This window comes from Alexandromys fortis, unplaced genomic scaffold, assembly GCF_014885135.2.
Source record: "Alexandromys fortis isolate MF-2015 unplaced genomic scaffold, M_Fortis_MF-2015_v1.1 scaffold_99, whole genome shotgun sequence".
Taxonomy (NCBI): domain Eukaryota; kingdom Metazoa; phylum Chordata; class Mammalia; order Rodentia; family Cricetidae; genus Alexandromys; species Alexandromys fortis.
The window spans coordinates 2230611-2251116 of record NW_026067982.1 but is presented as its reverse complement, the minus strand read 5'-3'; the positions used below and the strand labels follow the sequence as shown (position 1 = coordinate 2251116).

The following is a 20506-nucleotide window of genomic DNA, read 5'->3' as shown; positions in this document are numbered from 1 at the left end:
TCCTTTCTTCCTCACTCGGGGATAAAGTTGAGCTGTCTCACTGAAGCTATTTCTGCCATGTTCACATGGCATCCAAAGCTCTGTCCTTGCTTCTGCCCCTTTGTCCTTATGGACTGGTGGCCAACAGCGAGGAAAACGGGGATTCCACATGGAGTCTGTAAGTAGGTGCTGGGATCAAACCCCAGTTCTCTGTAAAAACAGAAATGCTCTTAACCCATCAGCCATCTCTCCAGCCCCAAAAGGGAGCTGAGCAGGAACATTTTTTTTTTTTTTTGAGACAGGGTCTCACTCTGTAGCCCTGGTTGTCCTGAAACTCACTATGTAGATGAGGCTGGTCTTAAACTCACAGAAATCTCCCTGCCTCTGCCTCCTGAATGCTGAGGTTAAAAGGTACACACCGCCATGCCCAGACCCTTCTTAAGGTTTTAGGATTTACTAATACTTGTGTGTATTGTGTGTGTGTTCGTGTATATATGGAGGTCAGAAGACAACTTGAACAGTCAGTTCTTCCTTTCCATCTTTGCATGGGTGTCGACAGGCCTGTGTGGCAAGCGCTTTATCCACTGATACACTTCTGGGGCCCACTAGTAATTTTTTTGGATTTTTCGAGACAGGGTTTCTCCGTAGCTTTTGGTTCCTGTCCTGGAACTAGCTCATGTAGAACAGGCTGGCCTCGAACTCAGAGATAACGCCTGCCTCTGCCTCCTGAGTGCTGGGATTAAAGGCGTGCGCCACCACCGCCCGGCCATTAGTAATTTTTTAATACATTGGGAATTTGAGAAATTCACAATCGTATGAACAGCTAGTGCAGGAATTGTTCAAGAGAAAGTTAGTAAGCTGAACTTTATTCCCTACTCACCTTTTCTTTCCACAGAACACATGAGCAAAAGGCAAGAGTCTGGAAACAGGGAGCACGGAGGGAAGAGGATCAAGAGTTCTAGATTACCTTCAGCTACACAGCAAGTTCATAGTCAATGTGGCCTACACGAGAACTTGTCTCAAAACAAACAGAAGTCACGGGCTGGAGACATGGCTAGGTAGTTAAGAGCACTTGTTCTTACACAGGACTTGAATGTAGTTCCCAGCAACTCACAACCACCTGTAACTCCAGTTCCAGGGGATCCCATACTCTCTTCTGGCCTCCACAGGTGCCAGGCAAGCAAGCACATGGTATAGCATATATTTAGGCATTCATACAATTTTTTTTTTAAAAAAAGTGTACTTATATAAATCAAGCCATGAAGCCAAAAAGTAGGTGGAATAGACAGTTTATTGTGGCATGGGTGTAGAACACACAACCCTTCAACATGTACAAGTGCTTTGATGTTACTGTTGCTTTGCAGGAGACCACAGTGTGATGTCTGGGGTCTGTAGTTTCTTCTCTGTTAACCTGGTCAATGGTTACCTATTTTATAGTTCAAGTTAGGAGAAAGTCAGGGAAATCTGGTTGTGACACCCTAAATCAAGGGCTGTAGGACTTACAACCCAGGTGTGTAAAGTGCTTATTCTCAGTGCAAAAAGGACCGCCTTGAGTGTAAGCAGACCCCAGGCACTGGGGGCTTCTGGGACCTGGATGGTGTGTTCTATGACTCAAGGAAGGGAAAGCCACCGCCAGACTGCACCCTCAAGGGATCAAGTATTTTCCCCCAGCCTTCCTTCTCTAATAGGATCATAGCTTGGACTCTTGACAGACGTCCATTAACAGTTGTTAAGAAAAACTTGGTTCAGAAGAAATGAACAGGGCTTCTAAGCACCAGAGACACTGACTTCAGTTTCCAGTTCCTGTTGCCTTGGTAGCAAGGGGGAGCTCTGGCTGGTGGGAGTCATGGGGCCACAAGCTTTTCTTTGGGGCTCTCATTTGTAAATCAGTCACTGAATGACAAACCCTTTCTTTTGAGCACTGACTTGTCTCGGTTGGGAAGATAAGCAGATGCGTATTTAACCCTTCATCTTGTCCCCACCACTGGATGGGACTCATTTGTTACCTCCTTGTGCTGACTCATCTGAAGGCCCAACTGTGACATGAACCCCATTTCCTCAGTGTACTCCTGCCTCACGAGCCAGATCTTTGCATATCTCAGCCCATGGTCCTGAGGAGACTGAAGGGAAGCACGAGGGATAGAGAAACGGTTTCTTAAAGAGGCACAAGGATGCAGCTTGAATAGGTAGAGTCTGGCCATTCGTTCAGCCCCAGGATCCTGGCTACTATCTCTTTCCCCAGACGCTAAAAGACAAAGTCATGTGTTCTTACCCATCCACCGTGCAGTAGGGATACTGACAAGAGCCAGCCCTGTGTTTGAAGAGACCTGCGTTTTCTTCCGCTCTGGATGAATGTGACAAGGCCTGGCCTCAGCCTCCCCAGATCTGACCATTATGTTGTCACCAGAGCCTTCAGATGCCCGCACCTGAAAACCTTGTGCTTGTGAGAGGCGCTGCCGGGAGGGCGCTCATGGTCCCCAGGTGTAAACACTCCCAGGGCCTTCTCTGAATTTTGGAAAGCGAGAAGAAGCATTTCTTTTTCCAGCCCTGCTTTGTAACTGTTAGTCCCTCATGTTAAGAGGAGTTGCGAAAGTGTGTCTGCACAGCGGGGAGGAACCGTGGACAGACAGGATGACCTAGGGTAAGAACCAAAAATGCAGGGAAGGTTTGCAGACCAGCACAAGGTAGGAAGTAGAGCACTTCTCTTCAGCAGAGGGGTCTCATTTGTTCAGAAAATGCTGGGGCGTAAACATGAGTGCACGGGAGCATGCACACGTATGTGCACACATGCACACACACAGTCACTCTGAGGTAGAAAGAAGTGGCTATCTCTAGACAAACACGAATCCTACAACTTCTCATGGCACTTGTGTGAAAGGGCCTGCTTTCGCCCACACAGGCAAGCAGGGTCCAACCTGCTCACTCCAACCTCGGGCAGGGCCAGAGGTTCCACTCCACAGGAAGACGGAGATGGAGGGCGCTGTGTGGCATTGTGCCTGTGGTCAGAGCTCCCAGGCTACAGTTCTTAGGTTCTGCTGCCCAGGGTCACTTCCTGGAGCCTGAGCCATGGGCACCACGGGAGTGGCTTGTCAGAAGCCACTGAGCACAGATGTCTTGAACCACAGAGTCCCCACTGCTTTTGGCAGCCTGCTGCACCTGCTGGACCAGGGCGGCTGCCTGCGAGTGTTCTTGCTTCACAGCGATCAGGTAGGCAGAGCGCAGTTTGCAACATGTCAGATAGGCTCGGACCTAGTGATGGGTTGGGTACAAGATAGGGGAAAAGAAGTGATCAGAAAAGGCAGGTCAATGAACATAGAGTCCCAGGAAGTGCCGGTGGGTAAACAGTACTTCTCAAGCACCAAACTGATAGCTAGGCTCTTGCCTTCTATTATTTCATAACAGCGTTCTAGACATCAAGCGATTGCATGGCTTTGTGCGCATATAAGTGCAATCACAGATGAAATAAGATTTTAAAGACCAAGGTAGACAGGCAGACTCTGCTCTCTATCCAGCTTCCTCCAGTTTCTTTCTGGAATCAGAGCTAGTATTGCCAGTGCCCACAGTGGTTTTATAGTTTCTTGTTGATTAACTGATAGTCTTGACTAGACTACAAGGTTCATGAGAGCAGGGATAATATACTCTTGGGGCCTAGCATGCAGCCTGTGTGCAGCCAATGGGCCTTACATGGGTGGCTGGGTGGATGAGTAAAGGAATCATACCTTCCTTTGGCAAAGGGTTTACAGATTCCCCTTTTCTGTTTTAAACATGCTGAATTAAAACAAAAACAAACCTTTGGGTGGGTGGTCCTGGGGACTGAACCTGGGCCCCATGCATGCTAGGCAAGCACTCTAGCATTGAACTATATTCTCAGTCTTGAATTTAAAGTCCACTGACAGATAACATGTGGAGAAAAAATGGATACACACGATTATCTAGTTAAGATATCACCCCACGAGACTTGAATAGAATACCCTTGTTTGGATGGAAGGCAGCTCGGTGTGAGGGATAATGTATCTCCTATGCTGTCCATCCCACGATTCAAGAGCCCTTTTCTCCTTGGCTCTGGTTTCCCCAGCGCCTCCATCATTGTGAGCGAGCACTAGCAAGGCCTTCACAAGCTGCAGCTGGGCTCCCACTGGCAGCTGCTTTTCTACCGCAACAGTTATTTCTGAATCAGAGACATTTTTTGCTCCATGCAAACTGGTTCATCTTTTTGGGATGTGTGTGGGTTCTGCTAACCAAAGTCTTTTTGGCTTGATTTCAGATAGTTTTCCACTACAGAAAAAAATCAGGTGAGTTGTGAGCTCACTGAAGCAATTGGGTACTGCTGTTGGGGGATACATATACTGGTCTAGGGAGTGAGCCCTCATCTAGGCCTCTAGCTCCAGCTAATCCTACCTATATGAAATATCACAAGCTGACAAGCAAAATCCAAGAGAATGTTATTGCCAGAATCTAGAGTTAAAAAAAAATGGATCATGCCAGTTTTTGGCAAGACCTGTGCCCTGAGGTCCCAAAAGTATCTTAGAATAGCTGCTGAAAGAAACAACTGTTGAGATTTGGGTTCTCATTCAGATTGTACAAAAGTAGCTGTCATTTTGGGATGTGGGAATTTCATCCTTTCCAAGTGCCTTATTGGGAAGTTGAACAAGCAGTGAAGAAATGTCTAGAACAAGCTCACCTTAGGATCTAGACTGAAAACCATGGTCGGCAGGTTCCGCCTGGGGACCAACGGCCACCGCAGTGGGAGCGGCTTCGTGGCTGTGTAAGAAGCCGCTGTCTGACACTAGTTTCCATCACGAGGGACTGCAAAGCTGGGAGATATACCTCCTGATGGCCAGCTGGTCTGGCTTTGCTTTTTCAGAGCTCTTCTAGCCTGGAGGCCTTCCTGAGGATGGCAGGATGATGGGTCCCATGACCAGCCACAACTGGTGACACCGACCAAAGGATAAGCTGGCTGGCACTTCTCACAGAGGTGATCCGGAACAGAAGGTCCGGCCATTTCCCAAACAGGGAAGAGTTCACGGCCCTCGAGGGAGCACTGTCCGCCAAAGGGCTGAGTGGATGTTTTGGTTTGAATGTGAAATGCCTCTCATAGGGTTGTGTATTGGAACAACTGGATTGTGGTTGCTGGTGGTGTTTGGAAGGTGGACCCTTGCTGGAGGAAATAGTCACCTGGGGTGGGTATTGAGGTTTTAGGACCCCACTTTTTATTCTCTTTTTCTTCCTTTCCTTTCCTTTCCTTTCCTTTCCTTTCCTTTCCTTTCCTTTCCTTTCCTTTCCTTTCCTTTCCTTTCCTTTCCTTTCCTTTCCTTTCCTTTCCTTTCCTTTCCTTTCCTTCCTTCCTTCCTTCCTTCCTTCCTTCCTTCCTTCTTTTGAGACAGGGTTTCTCTGTGTAGCCTTGGCTGTCTTGGAACTTGCTCTGTGGAACATGCTGGCCTCAAACTCACAGAGACCCAGCTGCCTCTGCCTCCTGAGTGCTGGGATTAGAGGCTTGTGCCAAGACCGCGCACTCTCTCCGTTTTCTAACTCTGGATGCAATATGAGCAGCCAGCCACCTCCTCTTGCCCCTGCGCCTTTCCATCTCCACTACAGTGGAATTTATCCCTTAAACTCTAAGTTGGAATTAATCGTTCCCTCCTTAAATTGCGTCTTGTTAAGTATTTTGTCATAGCAACAACAAGAACATTAGCTAATACAGTGGGTTTTCTTACTGGACTCTTTTTCCCTCCAGAATAAGGAAAACTTTCCCCACCAGGAACCTCATCCAATCAGTCTGCCTGAAGATGGAAATGAGATTTCCTCTATGGCTATCGGGTGAGAGACCTGAGAATAACCCAGAGATTTAAAAACAGTCTCAGGGAGAGGGAATTGGGAAGGCAGCCGGGTGGTGGTGGTACACGCCTTTAATCCTAGCAATCAGGTGGATTTCTGTGAGTTCAAGGCTAGCTTGTCCAACACATTGAGTTCCAGGACAGGCTCCAAAGCTACACAGAGAAATCCTGTCTTGAAAAAACAAAACAAGGCCGGGTGGTGGTGGCGCACGCCTGTAATCCCAGCACTTGGGAGGCAGAGGCAGGCGGATCTCTGTGAGTTCGAGACCAGCCTGGTCTACAAGAGCTAGTTCCAGGACAGGCTCCAAAACCACAGAGAAACCCTGTCTCGAAAAACCAAAAAAAAAAAACAAAAAAAACAAAACAAACAAACAAAAAATTGGGAAGGCAAAGGTTTGGGCAGTCAATGTTCATCTGCCCCATCTATTCCGTCTGGAGCTTTTAAACCACTGTCTAGGTCCTGGATAACAAAGAAACCGAGCCACAAGACTGCATGGAACTACTGTGCAGGGCAAGGGAAGCCTCAGTGCTATTCATTCAGTAACAACACCAGATCTAGGAGACAGCCTGCTCACCTTGTTGTCGTCGCTGTGTATCGCCTGGATCAGTCCCTCCAGCTCCTGTGTACAACAGAGACAGAGTGGCTGTGAAAGGAAGAAGCTGGGAGCCTCGGCTCAATCCAGTCTGAGCCCAGCTACTGTGACTCCAAGGTGGGGGTGCCCGCCTGATCCTTCTCCCTACCTCAATTCCCACTATAAGAATAATGAATGATAGCCAATGATATTACTAAGCTTGGGTTGGGGCAGAAGGAGCATCTCCTACGAGGCCCGTGCTGAGCTTTCACAAATGGACGTGGCTCTGTTCACCCCACAGGCATGTCATAGAGGACGGTTTTGCAGGCAGCATGTTTCAAAGCCCACTCTAGTCTATCCATCATAACACAGACATTTCCAAGCGCACACACTATTAGACAAGAGGACACCAAGGGACGCCTTCTGGAGACAGCCATCAGAATCATGACTTCTACAAAGGGAGACAGTTGCTCAGAGTGAGGCCATGATTGCAGAGAGTTAGGAAGAGAAACGATTCTTGTAGTGAGGAGGAGGAGGAAGAGGAGGAGGAGGAGGAGGAGGAGGAGGAGGAGGAGGAGGAGGAGGAGGAGGAGGAGGAGGAGGATGGGGTGATTCTGAAGCAGATAGTGGCCACCCAAGAGATCTAGGAGTGAGCGCACCTGTGGTGGGATTCTCTTGAAGGCTTCCAGGCAGTTAAGGAGGATGGTGTCGCCATCACTTTTGGCTGCCATGCCTGACTCACTGACACATTTGAGCAACTGCCGGATCTCACCGTACTTCTCCCTCTCCACCAGCTGCCTGGCGGCTCTGCAGTAGGTTGCAGCAGCATCCAGCTGGAAGTCCTAGGACAGATGTGGGATGACGGACTTAGGGCAGTGGGAGATGCCCACAGTGGGAAAGGATTGCAGTTACAATAGGGAACCCAAATAAAACAAACATGCAGAAGTAAAAAAGGCTCCCTTTGGAGTCAGGCAGACATTTAAGAAGTGAGTATAAAAGCTGCCTCCTCTCGGTATGAAGTGGGGCTTTCTTTTCCTCAGGACAGGGTCAAGGCTGGTCTTCAGTGCTTGAGTTTCCTGTCCCCAAACAATGAGATTCCACCGTGCCTGGCTCCATGGACTTTCAAAGACATTCTACTTAGTTCCTAAGACCAATCCTCTCTCCCCTGACTCAGCTTTCTCTGGGAAATGGTGCACAGGGCTGGTGTTTGTTAAGAGCTGCCCAAGTGTTGAAACAGATTATCAAAACTCACTTGCTGGAACCTGCCAGATAAATGCTTTGAACCCAGCTTCGGTTAGCCCTTACACCACAGGAGTTGGGAGAGATAGCCTGGCTAGTCCTTCTAGACAGGCTCTCCTGAGACGGTGAGTGACTTTTCTGCAGTGAACTGGTTGTGGGTAGCTGTCTTACACGTGCTCCTGGATACCTCTTGAGATGCTAAGATTGGCTTTTGGCTGACTCAGTTCTGTTATCTGTTTTGACATGTAAAGCTGCTCTTCCTGGGATAAGAATATTTTCTAAGGAGTAGCCTTTCCCAGAAATGTCAGGTACGGGGTCCCTTGCCATACGCTTGAATGGAACATCAAGAGCACAGAACATCATACCTGTAGAACGCGGAATGCAATTCCAAAACCGTCTTCCACATTTTTCCCTCCCAGCATAACCTGGAGGGAGAGGGAGATGGAGATATGCTTAAAGGAATAATTATTCAAATAACTTCTCAATAAAAACATCAGGGTCCCTATTTATCTTTATCATCACGTTTTTGTGGAGACAGGGTCTCTCTGCACAGCCCTGGCTGGTTTAGAACCAACTATGTAGATCCGGCCGGCCTTGAATTCACAGCGATTCTCCTACCTCTGCCTCCCTACTTCTGGGATTATAGATATGAGCCAACATACCCAATCCATTTGCTCAGTTATTAAATATATGTGGAGCCTTTACTGAGCACCCAGCAGCAGAGATCCAAGGGACCAAGTGGACTCTAACTCCCGCCTGAGGCCCGCATTCCAAAGGGGAGGAAGCCGGCAAGCAAACGATTGAAATAGTCAGATAATTACAATAGGGATAAGCACTCTGAAGGAGGTGAGCAAGTCTGCCACAGGTGAAACCCTGCACGCACCTTGCAGGCAACTTCCATCTTCATGTGGTTATTTCCGAAGAGCGTTGGCAGAGGCAAAGTGGTGACCTGCGAGGTGCCGGCGCTCTCACACCGATGTAAGAATCTGGTCACTTCCATCTGTAGCTGAAGTGTATTCATATGCCTGCGGGGACAGGGCAGGCACAGTGCAGCCTCAGCAGGCTCTCAGAGAGTGGGGGGCTGGGGCCGGGTGACTGGCTCATAAGAAGAGGGCAATGGAGAGAACAAAGAAACGGCAAAAAGGGAAGAGGCTTGAAATACCTTCCAAATAGCTACGGTTAGACAGAAACGGAAGACCTAGCGCACACCCCCCCCCCCCCCCCCCCCCCCCCCCCACCCCTCCCTCCCCACCCCCCAACCGCCACCCCCGGCCCCCCCCCCCCCCCCCCCCCACCAGACATACAATAGTTAAGGTGCACTGTGGGGCTGGACAAAGACCTAGCCCCTCCCCCCAGACATACAATAGTTAAGGCGCACTGTGGAACTGGACAAGCTTCTGGCACTGACTCAACAATATTTACTGAGTATCTACACAGCAGGTCCCAGAGTGAGCAGGAGGCTTGAGTCCTGCTTTCACGGCTCATGGGCTAGAGCAGAAATGGATAGTAACCAGACACAGAAGAGTTTTCGTGTCTGAGTCTAAGAAGACAACTAATTAGAGTGTTGGAAAATCTGCTTTTTTTTTTTTTTTTGAGACTAGATCTAGCTATACCACTAGCCTCAAACTCACAATCCTCCTGCTTCAGCATGTACTACCATGTCTGACTTAGATAGTATGTTCCGAATAGAGGGGTTGGCAAGCATAAGAGAAAGAAAGAGCTTGGGTTGAGGATCCTGGAGGCCAGTGCCTGAAGGCCAGTGGCTGACACGTACCAAGGAAGAGTGAGAGGGATTATGCTGGACCTTTTTTGCTCATGGTAAGGAATGTGGAATTCAGTCTGGGATAGCATGGGATCCTAATCCCTTCCGATAGTGGCTTTCCAGGCTGTAGCAGACGCTGTCACCCATGGCTGCTGCCTTCCCGCCCTGCGCTGACCACCTCCGGAGCCTTGACATACCTGGAGACATCAGCAGCAGTCATCTTCTTCCGGAAGAAGGTGCTTTTCTTCTTCCCGGAGCTGCGGGATGTTTCTTGGAGGTAGATCTTCAGGTGGTCCTTGGCCTTAAGCAACCATGAGAGCTTCTCTCCCAGCTCCGTGTAGGACTTTGCTTTGTGACTAAAGAACCGAATACAGGTCATGGCAGCCCGGACTTGGTCCTAGGATTGGGAAGCGAATGTTTGGTTTAGGAGAGATCAGAGATGTTGGTGGGTGGGGAGGGGGGTCGGTGTCACAAGAAGCCTGACCGGATTCCCCCTGATATAGCAGACCTTCAGGTTCTGGCCCTGTGATGGAGCCTCGCTTCCTCTCGATAAGTGCCAGTGTCTCCTCTATCATCAGCTGAGCAGCATTTTACGTCAGTCATCACAGGGTCCCAGAGACCCTACAGTGAGCTGCCTGTCAAGCTTAGGTGGGATATTATCTCACCATGGTAGAGGTCTCAAGGAAGATCCTTCCGAATCCCCATTAAGTAGATTCAGCTTTAAGTTGGCATCAGATGATCTCATTTCTGAGATCATAGTACTGAGAATCCTCAGACAGGGGGAGCCTGGTCCTTCTCCTTTCATGCATTTTCTTCTAAAGACACCAGCTTGCCAGAACATATTCCCTTCGTTCGTTCCTTCCTTCCTTCCTTTCTCCCCCCATCCTCATCTTCACTTTTATATTCCTTGAAGTCTTTTTTTTTTAATTATACTATTTATTTATCTATTTATTTATTGATTTTTATGTGGGTGAGTATTTTGCCTGCATGTATATCTGTGTACCACATGTGTGCCTGACGTCTGTGGAGATCAGAAAAGGGCATCCGATCTCCTGGGACTAGAGTTATTGATGATTATGAGTCACCATGTGGGTGCTGGGAATTGAACCTGGATCCTCTGGAAGAGCAGGCAGTTCACTTAACCGCTGAGCCATCTGTCCAGCCCCACACTGTTTAAATTCTGAAGGATGCTATTATGGGCAAGATTAAAGCTTGGCTCTAAGTGTAGGAGGAAAGTCTAAATATTTAATAATGTTGGAGAGTGTGGTGGATTTGCTCCAGGGTCAAGCACCACGGTCAGGGATCAAATGACTGTCCCGTTCCCTCATCTTGCACAGCCTCCCCTGCACAACACAGCACCAGCGCCAAGTGGAAGGGAGGCTGGGTTGCTGTTACCTTCATAAACTGCTGCAGCTCATACAGGATGTGGTAGTAGTTCTTCTTCTGCAGATGCTGGCAGGCAGCGATCAGGTACGCTCCCCAGCTCTCCAGGCTTGGATCAATGGATTCCAGTAAGTTTTCCAAAGTGTGCAACTTCCCACTTTTGTAGCTCGGCTGGAAAATGCCTTCTATGAAGACCTCTGGAGGACTTTCCTGGAGCAGGAAAGGAGTAAGAAGTCAGAAGTGTGGGACTGGCCTGGCAGTCTGGGGTTTGCTCTGCACCTCCACACCCTCCTAGGGCAGTGCCTCTCAGCCTTTTCCTCTGAGAAGCCCTCTCCAAGGATGCTCCATGCACTCCTTCCTTGAGTGGCTCTCTCCACTCATTGTTCTTTTTCTCCTAGGATTTATCCCCTATCGGCCCCGCATGCTAGCTAACAAGGAAATTCGACACTGCTAATTCCATCAGTATCAGTTCTCTATAGTGACGGGGATCAAACCCAGAGCCTCTCAAATGCTAGAAGACCTGTTTACTGTCTCCAGTGGACCCAGCAGTTTTTGAAAGAATAATGACTTCTTTCCCTTGAGAAACTATTTTTTTTTCAAAAAAAAAATTAATTTTTTAAGTTAAATAACATTGTTTAAATTTCTTGAAAAACTTTAAGCTTAATTTTTTTTTATTTTTAAGTAAGAAAAAAAATCTTTATTTTGCTTTCATTATACAAGAAACCAACCTCTCTAGGCATCCTTTCAACATCTCTGGCCACTCAATTTCCTTAGCTGGCTCCTCTCATTCCTGCAGAGCTCTTTTTCGCTCTACTTTCCTAGTGATTTCATCCAGTCTCGTGGCTTTCCATGCTGTGTGTGATGACACCCATACCTCTACTTCCAGCCTGTTCATCCCCCTAGACCTCCCAAACCCGGACCTCCTGTGGGACCCAGCTGCCTCTCAACAGGACTTCCTGCAAAGCCAATGCATCCACCACACAAAAGACTGCATCCTAGATTGTCCCACGAAACTTGCTCCTCCCACATTCTCCTCTTTCTCAGTCACAATACAATTCTTCCAGGGGCACAGGTCAAAAGCCTCAGGACCACTTTTCTTCTCAAACTCTGATATAAAATACCTAAGCAGGTTCTACCACTGGAACGCACCCAGAAGCTGCCCATGCCTCACACCCACAAAGCTGACCCACTACACCATCACATTCATGAATTATTGAAAGAGCCGCATCCATGGTACCCTTTCACAGTCTGTCTCCTTCACACAAAGCCAACAAACCAATTTTGCTGACACATGACTCCAAAGAAGTTACACTTCCGCTCACTGTCTTCCAGTGATTCTGCTCCCCATTCACTAACAAAGCCCAGGCTCTCACAAAATCCACATATACTATGTGATTTAGCTATTGCCTTCCCGCCTGTATCTGCTACCACCCAGGCCCCATCTCTCCCGGCTTCAGCCACCTGGCCTTTGTATTTGTTACTTCCTCTGCCCAGAGTACAACTCCTCCAGTTGTTCATGTGTCTTTCAGCCCTTTACTCAGATGCCACCACCTCTGGGCACCCCAGCTTCTTCTGTTCTGCCTTTCCTTCTACTTCCTGTTCCCCTTCCTACCCTTCCTCTGCCCTCTTCTGCCTTCTTCTTAAGTCCATGCTCTTCTTCTGCTACCTCTTTTGATACAGAGCCTTTCTACATAGTCCTGATTATCCTAGAAGTCACACAACTCTGCCTGATTCTGTCTCCCAAGTCTGTGCTCCTGTTCTGTGGATGTTTAACCCCTGTAAAGTCCGAAAGGATGGACAGAATTTCTCCCAGGAAAACAAGGGAGGCAGGGCATTCTAGGTAGATGGAACACTGCTTGAAGACTAATAAGGATAATAATATTAATATTTTGTTGAGTCTAGAATATGGAATATCAATAGCATCCATGGTGAAAAAAAAATCAGAGATATGGGAGACAGATCCTGAGGTCCAGCCGCGTGCTAAGGAGTGAGCTTTCATCCTAATGATGTGTGAAGGCCCTGTGGAGACAGGGTGCTATGTTAGGAAGTTCACACTGAGGACAGTGTGACAGGAAAGGGAACACACAGAAACCCATTGCACACCAGGTGTCCAAGTGTCGTTTTCAGTGCATTTCTTCTCTGCACCCCTGCTTGCTTGAGGACAAAGGTAAGGGTCTTACCAAAGTTCGAGGGTAGTTGGGGACAGGAGACAAAGAGAAGGCTTCCTTACTGGCTTTGTCAGCTGCAAAGCGAGGGCAGTGCTGTCGTCAGCTTCCACTGGGACTATACGATAAGCAGCTTACCTCTGGCTGCGCTTATCCCAGGCACCAGACTGATGGTTAACACTCAGTCTGTGCCGGCAGAAACATCTTCACTTCTCAACTCATGTGGAGAGGGAGGGAAAGGGCGAATTAACTTCCAGATAATACGGCTCACTCTGTATGGTTCTTAAGACACGCTCAGCAGCTGAGATACAGCAGCAGCAGCCACACAACGGTCTCTTTCACTGTCCTGTAAGGGTCGGGTCACAAGCTGGACTTCCCACAGAGTCATCTAGCAGATGTCTGTTTGCGAACTACTGTCGGATGCTGTTGTGATTTAGTGTGGCTGACTGATGTTAGTCTGTGCTAAGTTCCTTCAGTTTCCTACGGAGTTCGTAGGTAAATATCGGTCACTTTGTCAGAAAGTTACCATGAATGTTGAGATAAAAGGAGTTCCAGGCCCACGACATAGCTCAGCGGGTAAAAGGTCTTGGTGTGCAACCTGGCCATCTGAGTTTCGTCCCTGGGACCATGCAATTAGCAGGAGTGTATATCTGTAAGCTCAGAACTCTGATGGAGAGGTGGGAGGCAGAAACAGAAGAAAGCTTATGCATGGGTCAGCCAGCCTAGAGAATGCAGAACAGTACAGAGACAAGAAACCCCACCTCAAGGGTGGAAGGTGAGATCTGATTTCTGGAAGCTGTCCTCTGACCATAACCACGCGCACCATGGCCCTGTGTATAGACTCTCTGAGACACACACACACACACACTTCCCCCCTCCCTCTAAATAAGTAAACAAAAGGGTGATGACCAAGGAAGTAACTCTCTTAGCGCCGTCAGGAGGGAGGTGGAGGTGGCAGGGGAGCGAGAGAAAACCAAGGAGAGGGTGTGCTGCCTCCTCATGCACACATGTGGGGTGCTCCTCTCTGTAACAGCTCTAGGTACACTCTGTCCTAGGCCAGGTGAAAACCAACAGGTTCAGCACTGTGCCTTAGGTCACACGAGACTCCCGTTGAGTACCTCACTGTGGAGACCTGGCTGATGGTCTCACTGTGTTCTACAATGTGAGTGGAGATGAATTTGTTATTGCTGGCCAGGAGGGAAATTTGGGGTTTAATGTGAGACTTGTTGACCTCATTGGATGACTATATAGACAAAGCTTCTTAGACCCGTCTCTGCAGGGAATTGTCTCACTGCTAGATGCTGAGTTAAGTATACAGGGTGGGGGGCAGGGTGGGTGTGGTCAAGGCGGCTACTGACCTTGGGCTGCGTCTGAACATCTCACCTTGTTGAGCAGGTGCAGCAGGGCTTCCCGAAGGCAGTTATGCCTTATGTAGAAGCTGATGATGGCCAAGTTGGTGCTGTAGTTGTGCAGGTAGAAGAGACATTCCTGATAGTAGGTGTTGTTCATGATCTTCCCATCAGGAATCACCTCGAGGAAGAGGCTCTGGGTCCGAAGGGTGGCTTCCAGTTCCCGCAAGGTGGCAAAGTAATCGTCATCTTGCTGCTGGCAGGGAAAAAGAATAGCTTTGATCCAGGGCCTAAGAAGTTAAGAAGTGATTCCCCCTCTTCTACCTGGCTCCCCAACCCCAGCTTCCAAGCAGCATGGACCGGAGGCATTCACCACTAGGTCTGGCTTTCAACAAGTCTTAACACTAGAAAGGCAGAGGATTCATGAGTTCCAGGCTGTTCTGGATCACACATTATAAAGCCAGGGACTGGGAGGCAGCTCAGCCGTCAGAGGGCTTGTTGTGCAAGTCTGGGGACCCTGGCAGTCACGTACAAGTTGGCGTGCTGGTGTGCACCTGTAACTCAGTGTTCGGACAGGCAGATTCTAGGGGACTGGGGCTAGCCGGAGAGTTGCTCTACTGCAAACAGTGAGCACCAGGTTCAGTGAAAGGCCCTGCTTTGAAAGAAACACAAAGTGCGGTGTGGCAAGATAGTTTAGCCAGTAAAGGCACCCGAATCCAGCCTGACTGCTGAATTGATCTTGGGAACCCACTGCTGGGAGGCAGAGCCGACTCTGTGAGCCGTCCTCTGACCTCCATGAATGTGTGGGCTCATATACATACACACACTCAAAACAAAAGTACAAGAAAAATGTAAAGGCTGACAGAAGACGGCAGCTAACAATGACCTCTGGCCTCCACACACGCATGCTTGGGTGAGTACATATGTATATGCACTCATACACTACAGTACACTCAATGCACAAAATAAAAAAAAACCCTAAATGGAAAATTAATCTGGGCACGTGATTTTAATTTTTGGATACCTCTATAGTATCTTTTAAAATATTGATCTTGTGTTGCTTATCTAACCATGCAGTCTCTTATCTAACTACACATACTACAAACAAAACACACAACACACGAACATCAGCCTAGCAGCCTCTGCGTCTAACCCCGCACTACTGAAATGAAGCCATCATCTCCCTGGATCCTCACGGCTCCTAGCCTCTTACAGGACAGGGTGTGTTCTGCCCGCTTTGCTCTTACCAAGGAGACGAGCGGTCTCACTGTGGACTCCAGGTACTCAACCACATCCTGGACTAGCCTTGAGCCATGACTCAGTTGATTGAGGTCAAGGGGAGGCTTCAGGCAGCGACTGAACTTCTCCCGTGCAGCAGTGAGGTTGCCAGCTTTAAGGCAGGCCATGCCCCAGGCATGCCATGCCCCCGTGGAATCAAGCCCGGTCTTTGTAGAGACCTGGAGGAAAAATTGCTCCATCTGTGAGAGGTGTCTACATTCAGGTCTGAGGGTCTTCCCAAGCCATTCCGGTCCTTTGCCCCAACCACCTGCCCAACATCCACGCGCTGCAATTCGCACACCAGCAAGTTGGTTGTGCTTTGGATGCATCCGTGATTGGAACCACGAAGAGATGGTGAGACCTATTCCCAAGGCTAAGCAAAGGCCACTCATGACAGAGGGGTAGAAGGAAGCTTTATCTTTGCCTCACCTCAACGCCCAGTTGGTAGTACTCAGCTTCCAGGAGCTGGTTCCTCAGCCTGGTCACCGCGGCTGGCTGCAAGATCTGGTCTAGAGATGGCACATGGCGATAGGCAGCCGTGACTAAAATATGCAGGACGTCTACCTTGCTGATGTAACTATAGGGAGACAGAGGCCATCGCAAATGAGGCTGTGTTGAGCTTTGGAGCAATTGCTGCTTGAAGCGTTTCTATTGCATCTTCACTGTTAAATGCGATCATGAGAGATATATAGCACATGTACTCCGAGTGAAGGTTCGAGAGTCAGACTCTTTTAACCCCACTCCCAACTGCCTCAACTCACTCATCTGTTACGTGGCTATCGAGCAGAAAATGAAGTGTGTCACATGAAAGAGCTTAGGATAGTGTCTGGAACTTCTGTAGCACTTATAATCTGATGGTTTATGTTTGAGCAGGGATGCCCCAGGTTTCCGTCTGAGACAAGGCCTCTATATTGAATACTGGAGCTCACAAATTACCCACTTGCTCTTAGCTCTTTGGAACCCTGCTTGGAAGAGTACAGAAGAAGAGTCATTGACTCAGGGACTGGAGAGATGGCTCACCAGTTAAGTGCACTGGCTGCTTTTCCAGAGGACCTGGGTTTGGTGTTTAGCACCCACATGAAGGCTTACAACCACTTGTAACTTTAGTTTCACCAGACCTGACACCATCTTTTGGATTCTCTGGGTACCATGAACACTTATGGTACACATGCACATACAATCAAAACATTCATACATATAAAATAAAAATAATTCTTAAAAAAAAAAGTCCCACCGACCCATATTCCTGGTTGGTACAGTGGTTTCACCATGCCTATTTCCTTGAGGTGGCACCAGGCAGGGGCACCTTGGCCCTTCGAGTCTAGTCTAGTCTTCACACCCTCTCTCCATGCCAAGAATAGCCTTCCTTGTAGCCCACTGAATCTTATTCCTTACTCCTTTGGCAATCTTACTCCTGACACCTGAGGATTAGAAAAACCTTAGCAGGACAGAGCCCAGAGGGCCAGACCATTCATTCTGCCTGATGTGGCAAGTTCATAGCCATGGTTCCTGGGTACTGTCTCAGAACTACAGCAGAAAAGCCATGGCTCCTCACTCGTCTGCTTAGCAGTTTTCTTGGATTCCTTATCTTTAGTAATTCTCAACCTGGTAGTAACTGGATAGGAGAAAGGATAGTGTGTAAAATCCAATTCGAAGCCATATAGTAATTCGAATTAATAAGTAAGTCTCCCTTTGGAAAGTGAAAACATTTGAACTAGATGATGTGTTTTTGTTTGTTTGTTTGTTTTATTTATCTATCAGAAGAAGACATAGTTAAAATCAGAAGCGTCTGGTTTGTATGGCGATAGATAGGACAGAGGAGTCCTCTCCCATGGATAAACTGACAAGAAATCATAATGAAGGTGTATGAATGCAGGGTGGGGCATAAAGAAGGTGTGATTTGAAATCAGTGCTGTAAACCATCCAGGAAGCCCATGACTGCTTGCAGGGGTGAGAACCCTGCTGAGTGAGGGCTTCCTTGATCTCTGCCACCTCCAGAGGCCCATGGGGCTTAGCAGTGGCTGTCTGAGGTGATGGAGTGGGCCTGTGCCTGAGGGAGGCATTTATGCTTCAGAGGGCTTCCTGCCCCTGGATCCCGAAGCTGTTGCAACTGGTGCTGGACTCACTTCATGAGTCATGGATCTGGGTGGATGGATAAGCAAGGAATTGGGAGTCTTCATGTCAGTTTAATGAGGGGAGTCAAAGCAGGTTCAGTTCCCGCCTCCACAGTCCTGCCCTGACTTCCTTCTATGATGGACTGTGATATGGAACTGTATGCTGGATACGCCCTTGTCCCCCAGAATTGCTTTTACACATGTTGTCTTGTCATAGTAATAGAAAGCAGACGAACACCTGTTTTTGAGGACTTTGGGAAAGAAAAGGACACAGGTTGACCGAGGGTGACCTGTGATTAAGGGACTTATATTTCATCAACATTAAATCAGACGCATGTCGGCGCGTCTTGTCAGAGAGGATGGGAAGATGGAAAGCCATAGGGGGGTCACAAGAGGAAGCCAGATAAAAGGCCGCACCCCGGTAAAAGAACGGAGGCTCGCTTCTGTGTACCTGTCACAGAGAGCCAGGTCCTGGCTTCGGCCGGCCTTGACGAACATCATCTTAGCGCTGAAGAGCAGCTGCTTCATGATGTCTATGAGCAGCCCCGCGTCCAGCTCCGGGTTGGTGAGGCCCTTGGACAGCTTGCAGCAGTGCTCGATCAGCTGGTGGCCACAGGCAACGCTGTCCCGGTGCAGGTTCAGGATGGCAATGCACAGGGAGGCGCTGGGGGCCTGATCAGGGGCAGGGGAGGGAGAAAGAGACAGTGAATTTAGGGACCAGAGCAGTTTTCAAAAGCAGCTGTTCAGCAGAAACCACCATTCCCCTTTAAAGGCTGGACACCACTGCGAGAGGAAGCTGGACACATCACAGCAGGGCAGAAAGCAGAGCTGGCCGCATTTCAGAAGCTCAGCCTTCCACGGCCGTGCTAGGCTGTGTCACACTGCGCCAAGGTCTTTCTACATGGCCCTGGTCGGCCAGGAACTCACTTCCTACTTCTTGACAGCATCCCCAGGTCTTTTCCTGGTCTCCTGCTCCTCAGTTGCAATATCACTTATCTGTGACTTAGACGACCACAGTTACCTGAAGTCGCTGTTTCAAGTCCAGAACATGCTATGCTGCTGCCAGATCAACATCCATAAAGCACCCTTGTGAAATTCCTAGGTGCTTCTACCTATCACACAGTCATTTCTTACCGCCAGCTTCATAGCTTTATACATAAATCGTCTTTCTCAATCTCACCACGTTACCCCTGTCTTCATCGGTGCTGTCTTCGCATGGCCTCATCATGCCCTGTGATTTTTGGACTCAGTGCCTTTGCTCGGATATTTAGCAATATGGGCCCACGAGTGTGTTGTTGTTGTATGAGTGTGTGTGTGTTGTGTTCATGCAAATGTGTAAAGGTGTGCGTGCATTTATGTGTGCATGTGTGTGTTGAGGCCAAAGGTTGATATTGGGTATCTTTTTGAATTGTTTTCTACCTTTTTTTTTTTTTTTTTTTTGACTCAGCGTTTCTCACTGAACCTGGAACTTGATGATTCAGCTAGAACCTGCTAGGCAGCAGGCCCCAGGGTCTGCCTGCCTTTGCCTCTTCGGTGCTGGGACGATACAGGCACCTGTTGCTGCATCTGTTTATATGTGGATTCAAATGCAGGTCCTCATGCCTGTACAGAAAGCACTTTACCACCCGCTGAGCTATCTCCCCAGTCCCCGCACAGTTGAGGTTTGTGCTCTATCTTTCCCATGTCCTCGACACTCCCCTTCCACCGCATTCTCCACATTTCTCTGACCACGCACTTACCCTTCTTTCTGGTTTCTTCCTGTACATTCCCCGAGATGTTCCTTCTCTTCTGCCTACCTGGTTTACTTGTTTTGGCTCTCATATAATTGTATAGCAAGCAAGGACCAGACTGTAGTTATCAATCTCTGTATTCCCTGTTCTACTATCAGACGTCATAAAGAAACTTAAGTGACCGTTACACTTTATTGTTATTACCTGCTCATAGTAAAATTCACTCCGGACCAGCTCGTTCTCTTCCTCGTTTAGACTCAAGATCCATTCTACCTCCGTGGCTTTGGGGACTCGCACCACAGCTGAATATGGAGGGCTTTCATTCTTTGAGCTGTCTGAAACTAAGAAGAGAGTCGTCAATCACATGCCACTCACTCGCTGGCCACGCAGCCTGATAAGCTAGTGCGTCATGAGCATATATATTTACCTACTATCTAAGAGTCCCTTTCCCTCTCCTTGCTCCCTTTTCTTTCCTTTTTAAAAGATTTATTTAATTGTTTGTGTGCGTGCCTGCATGAGTTTATGTGTACCACGTGTGTGCATGTACCAGCAGAGGCCAGAAGAGGGCATCAGATCTTCTGGAGTTAGGAGTCATTGGCAATTGTGTATCACTGAGTTTGGGTGCTGGGCACCAAACCTGGGCCCTCTGCAAGAGTGGTAAATGTTCTTAACTGCTAAGCCATTTTTATAGCAACTTCCTCACTTTTTGTTTTCTTTAGGAAACCTCATTAGATACTTCAAGTCCTCTTCCCCAAGCAGAGGTCTGGGACAAATGTCACAGTATTTGTGCCATGACTGATGTTTCCCACAAGAAAGCCTGAAAGAGGGGCTGGAGAGATGGCTTAGTGGTTAAGAGCATTGCCTGCTCTTCCAAAGGTCCTGAGTTCAATTCCCAGCAACCACATGGTGGCTCACAACCATCTGTAATGAGATCTGCTGCCCTCTTCTGGCCTGCAAACATACACACAGATAGAATATTGTATACATAACAAATAAATAAATAAATATTTAAAAAAAAAAAGAAAGCCTGACAGACATGGCTCAAACGTTGAATACTCCAAACACTAACCTGCTATGCTAATAGTGATAATCTCAGGGTAA

At 48.3% G+C, this 20506-nt stretch overlaps 2 protein-coding genes across 4 annotated transcripts in view; one reads left to right on the top strand and one right to left on the bottom strand.

The window, feature by feature from the left end:
- Nucleotides 1-20506, top strand: part of Rad51b (RAD51 paralog B) — a 599994-nt gene that overhangs the window by 3788 nt on the left and 575700 nt on the right. The window lies entirely within an intron of this gene.
- Nucleotides 1259-20506, bottom strand: part of Zfyve26 (zinc finger FYVE-type containing 26) — a 61105-nt gene continuing 41857 nt past the window's right edge. For 2 of the 3 annotated variants that reach the window (XM_050158436.1, XM_050158434.1), the window contains exons 31-42: nt 19610-19746; nt 18127-18347; nt 15991-16138; nt 15531-15740; nt 14318-14539; nt 10782-10979; nt 9584-9783; nt 8508-8649; nt 7990-8049; nt 7045-7227; nt 6389-6433; nt 1259-3228 (exon numbers count right to left, since the gene is read on the bottom strand). In XM_050158436.1, the coding sequence (XP_050014393.1) occupies nt 3025-3228; nt 6389-6433; nt 7045-7227; nt 7990-8049; nt 8508-8649; nt 9584-9783; nt 10782-10979; nt 14318-14539; nt 15531-15740; nt 15991-16138; nt 18127-18347; nt 19610-19746 (1970 nt within the window). In that variant the 3' untranslated portion in view covers nt 1259-3024. The remainder of the gene's footprint in view (nt 3229-6388; nt 6434-7044; nt 7228-7989; nt 8050-8507; nt 8650-9583; nt 9784-10781; nt 10980-14317; nt 14540-15530; nt 15741-15990; nt 16139-18126; nt 18348-19609; nt 19747-20506) is intronic. The other variant, XM_050158435.1, reaches the window with a different exon arrangement.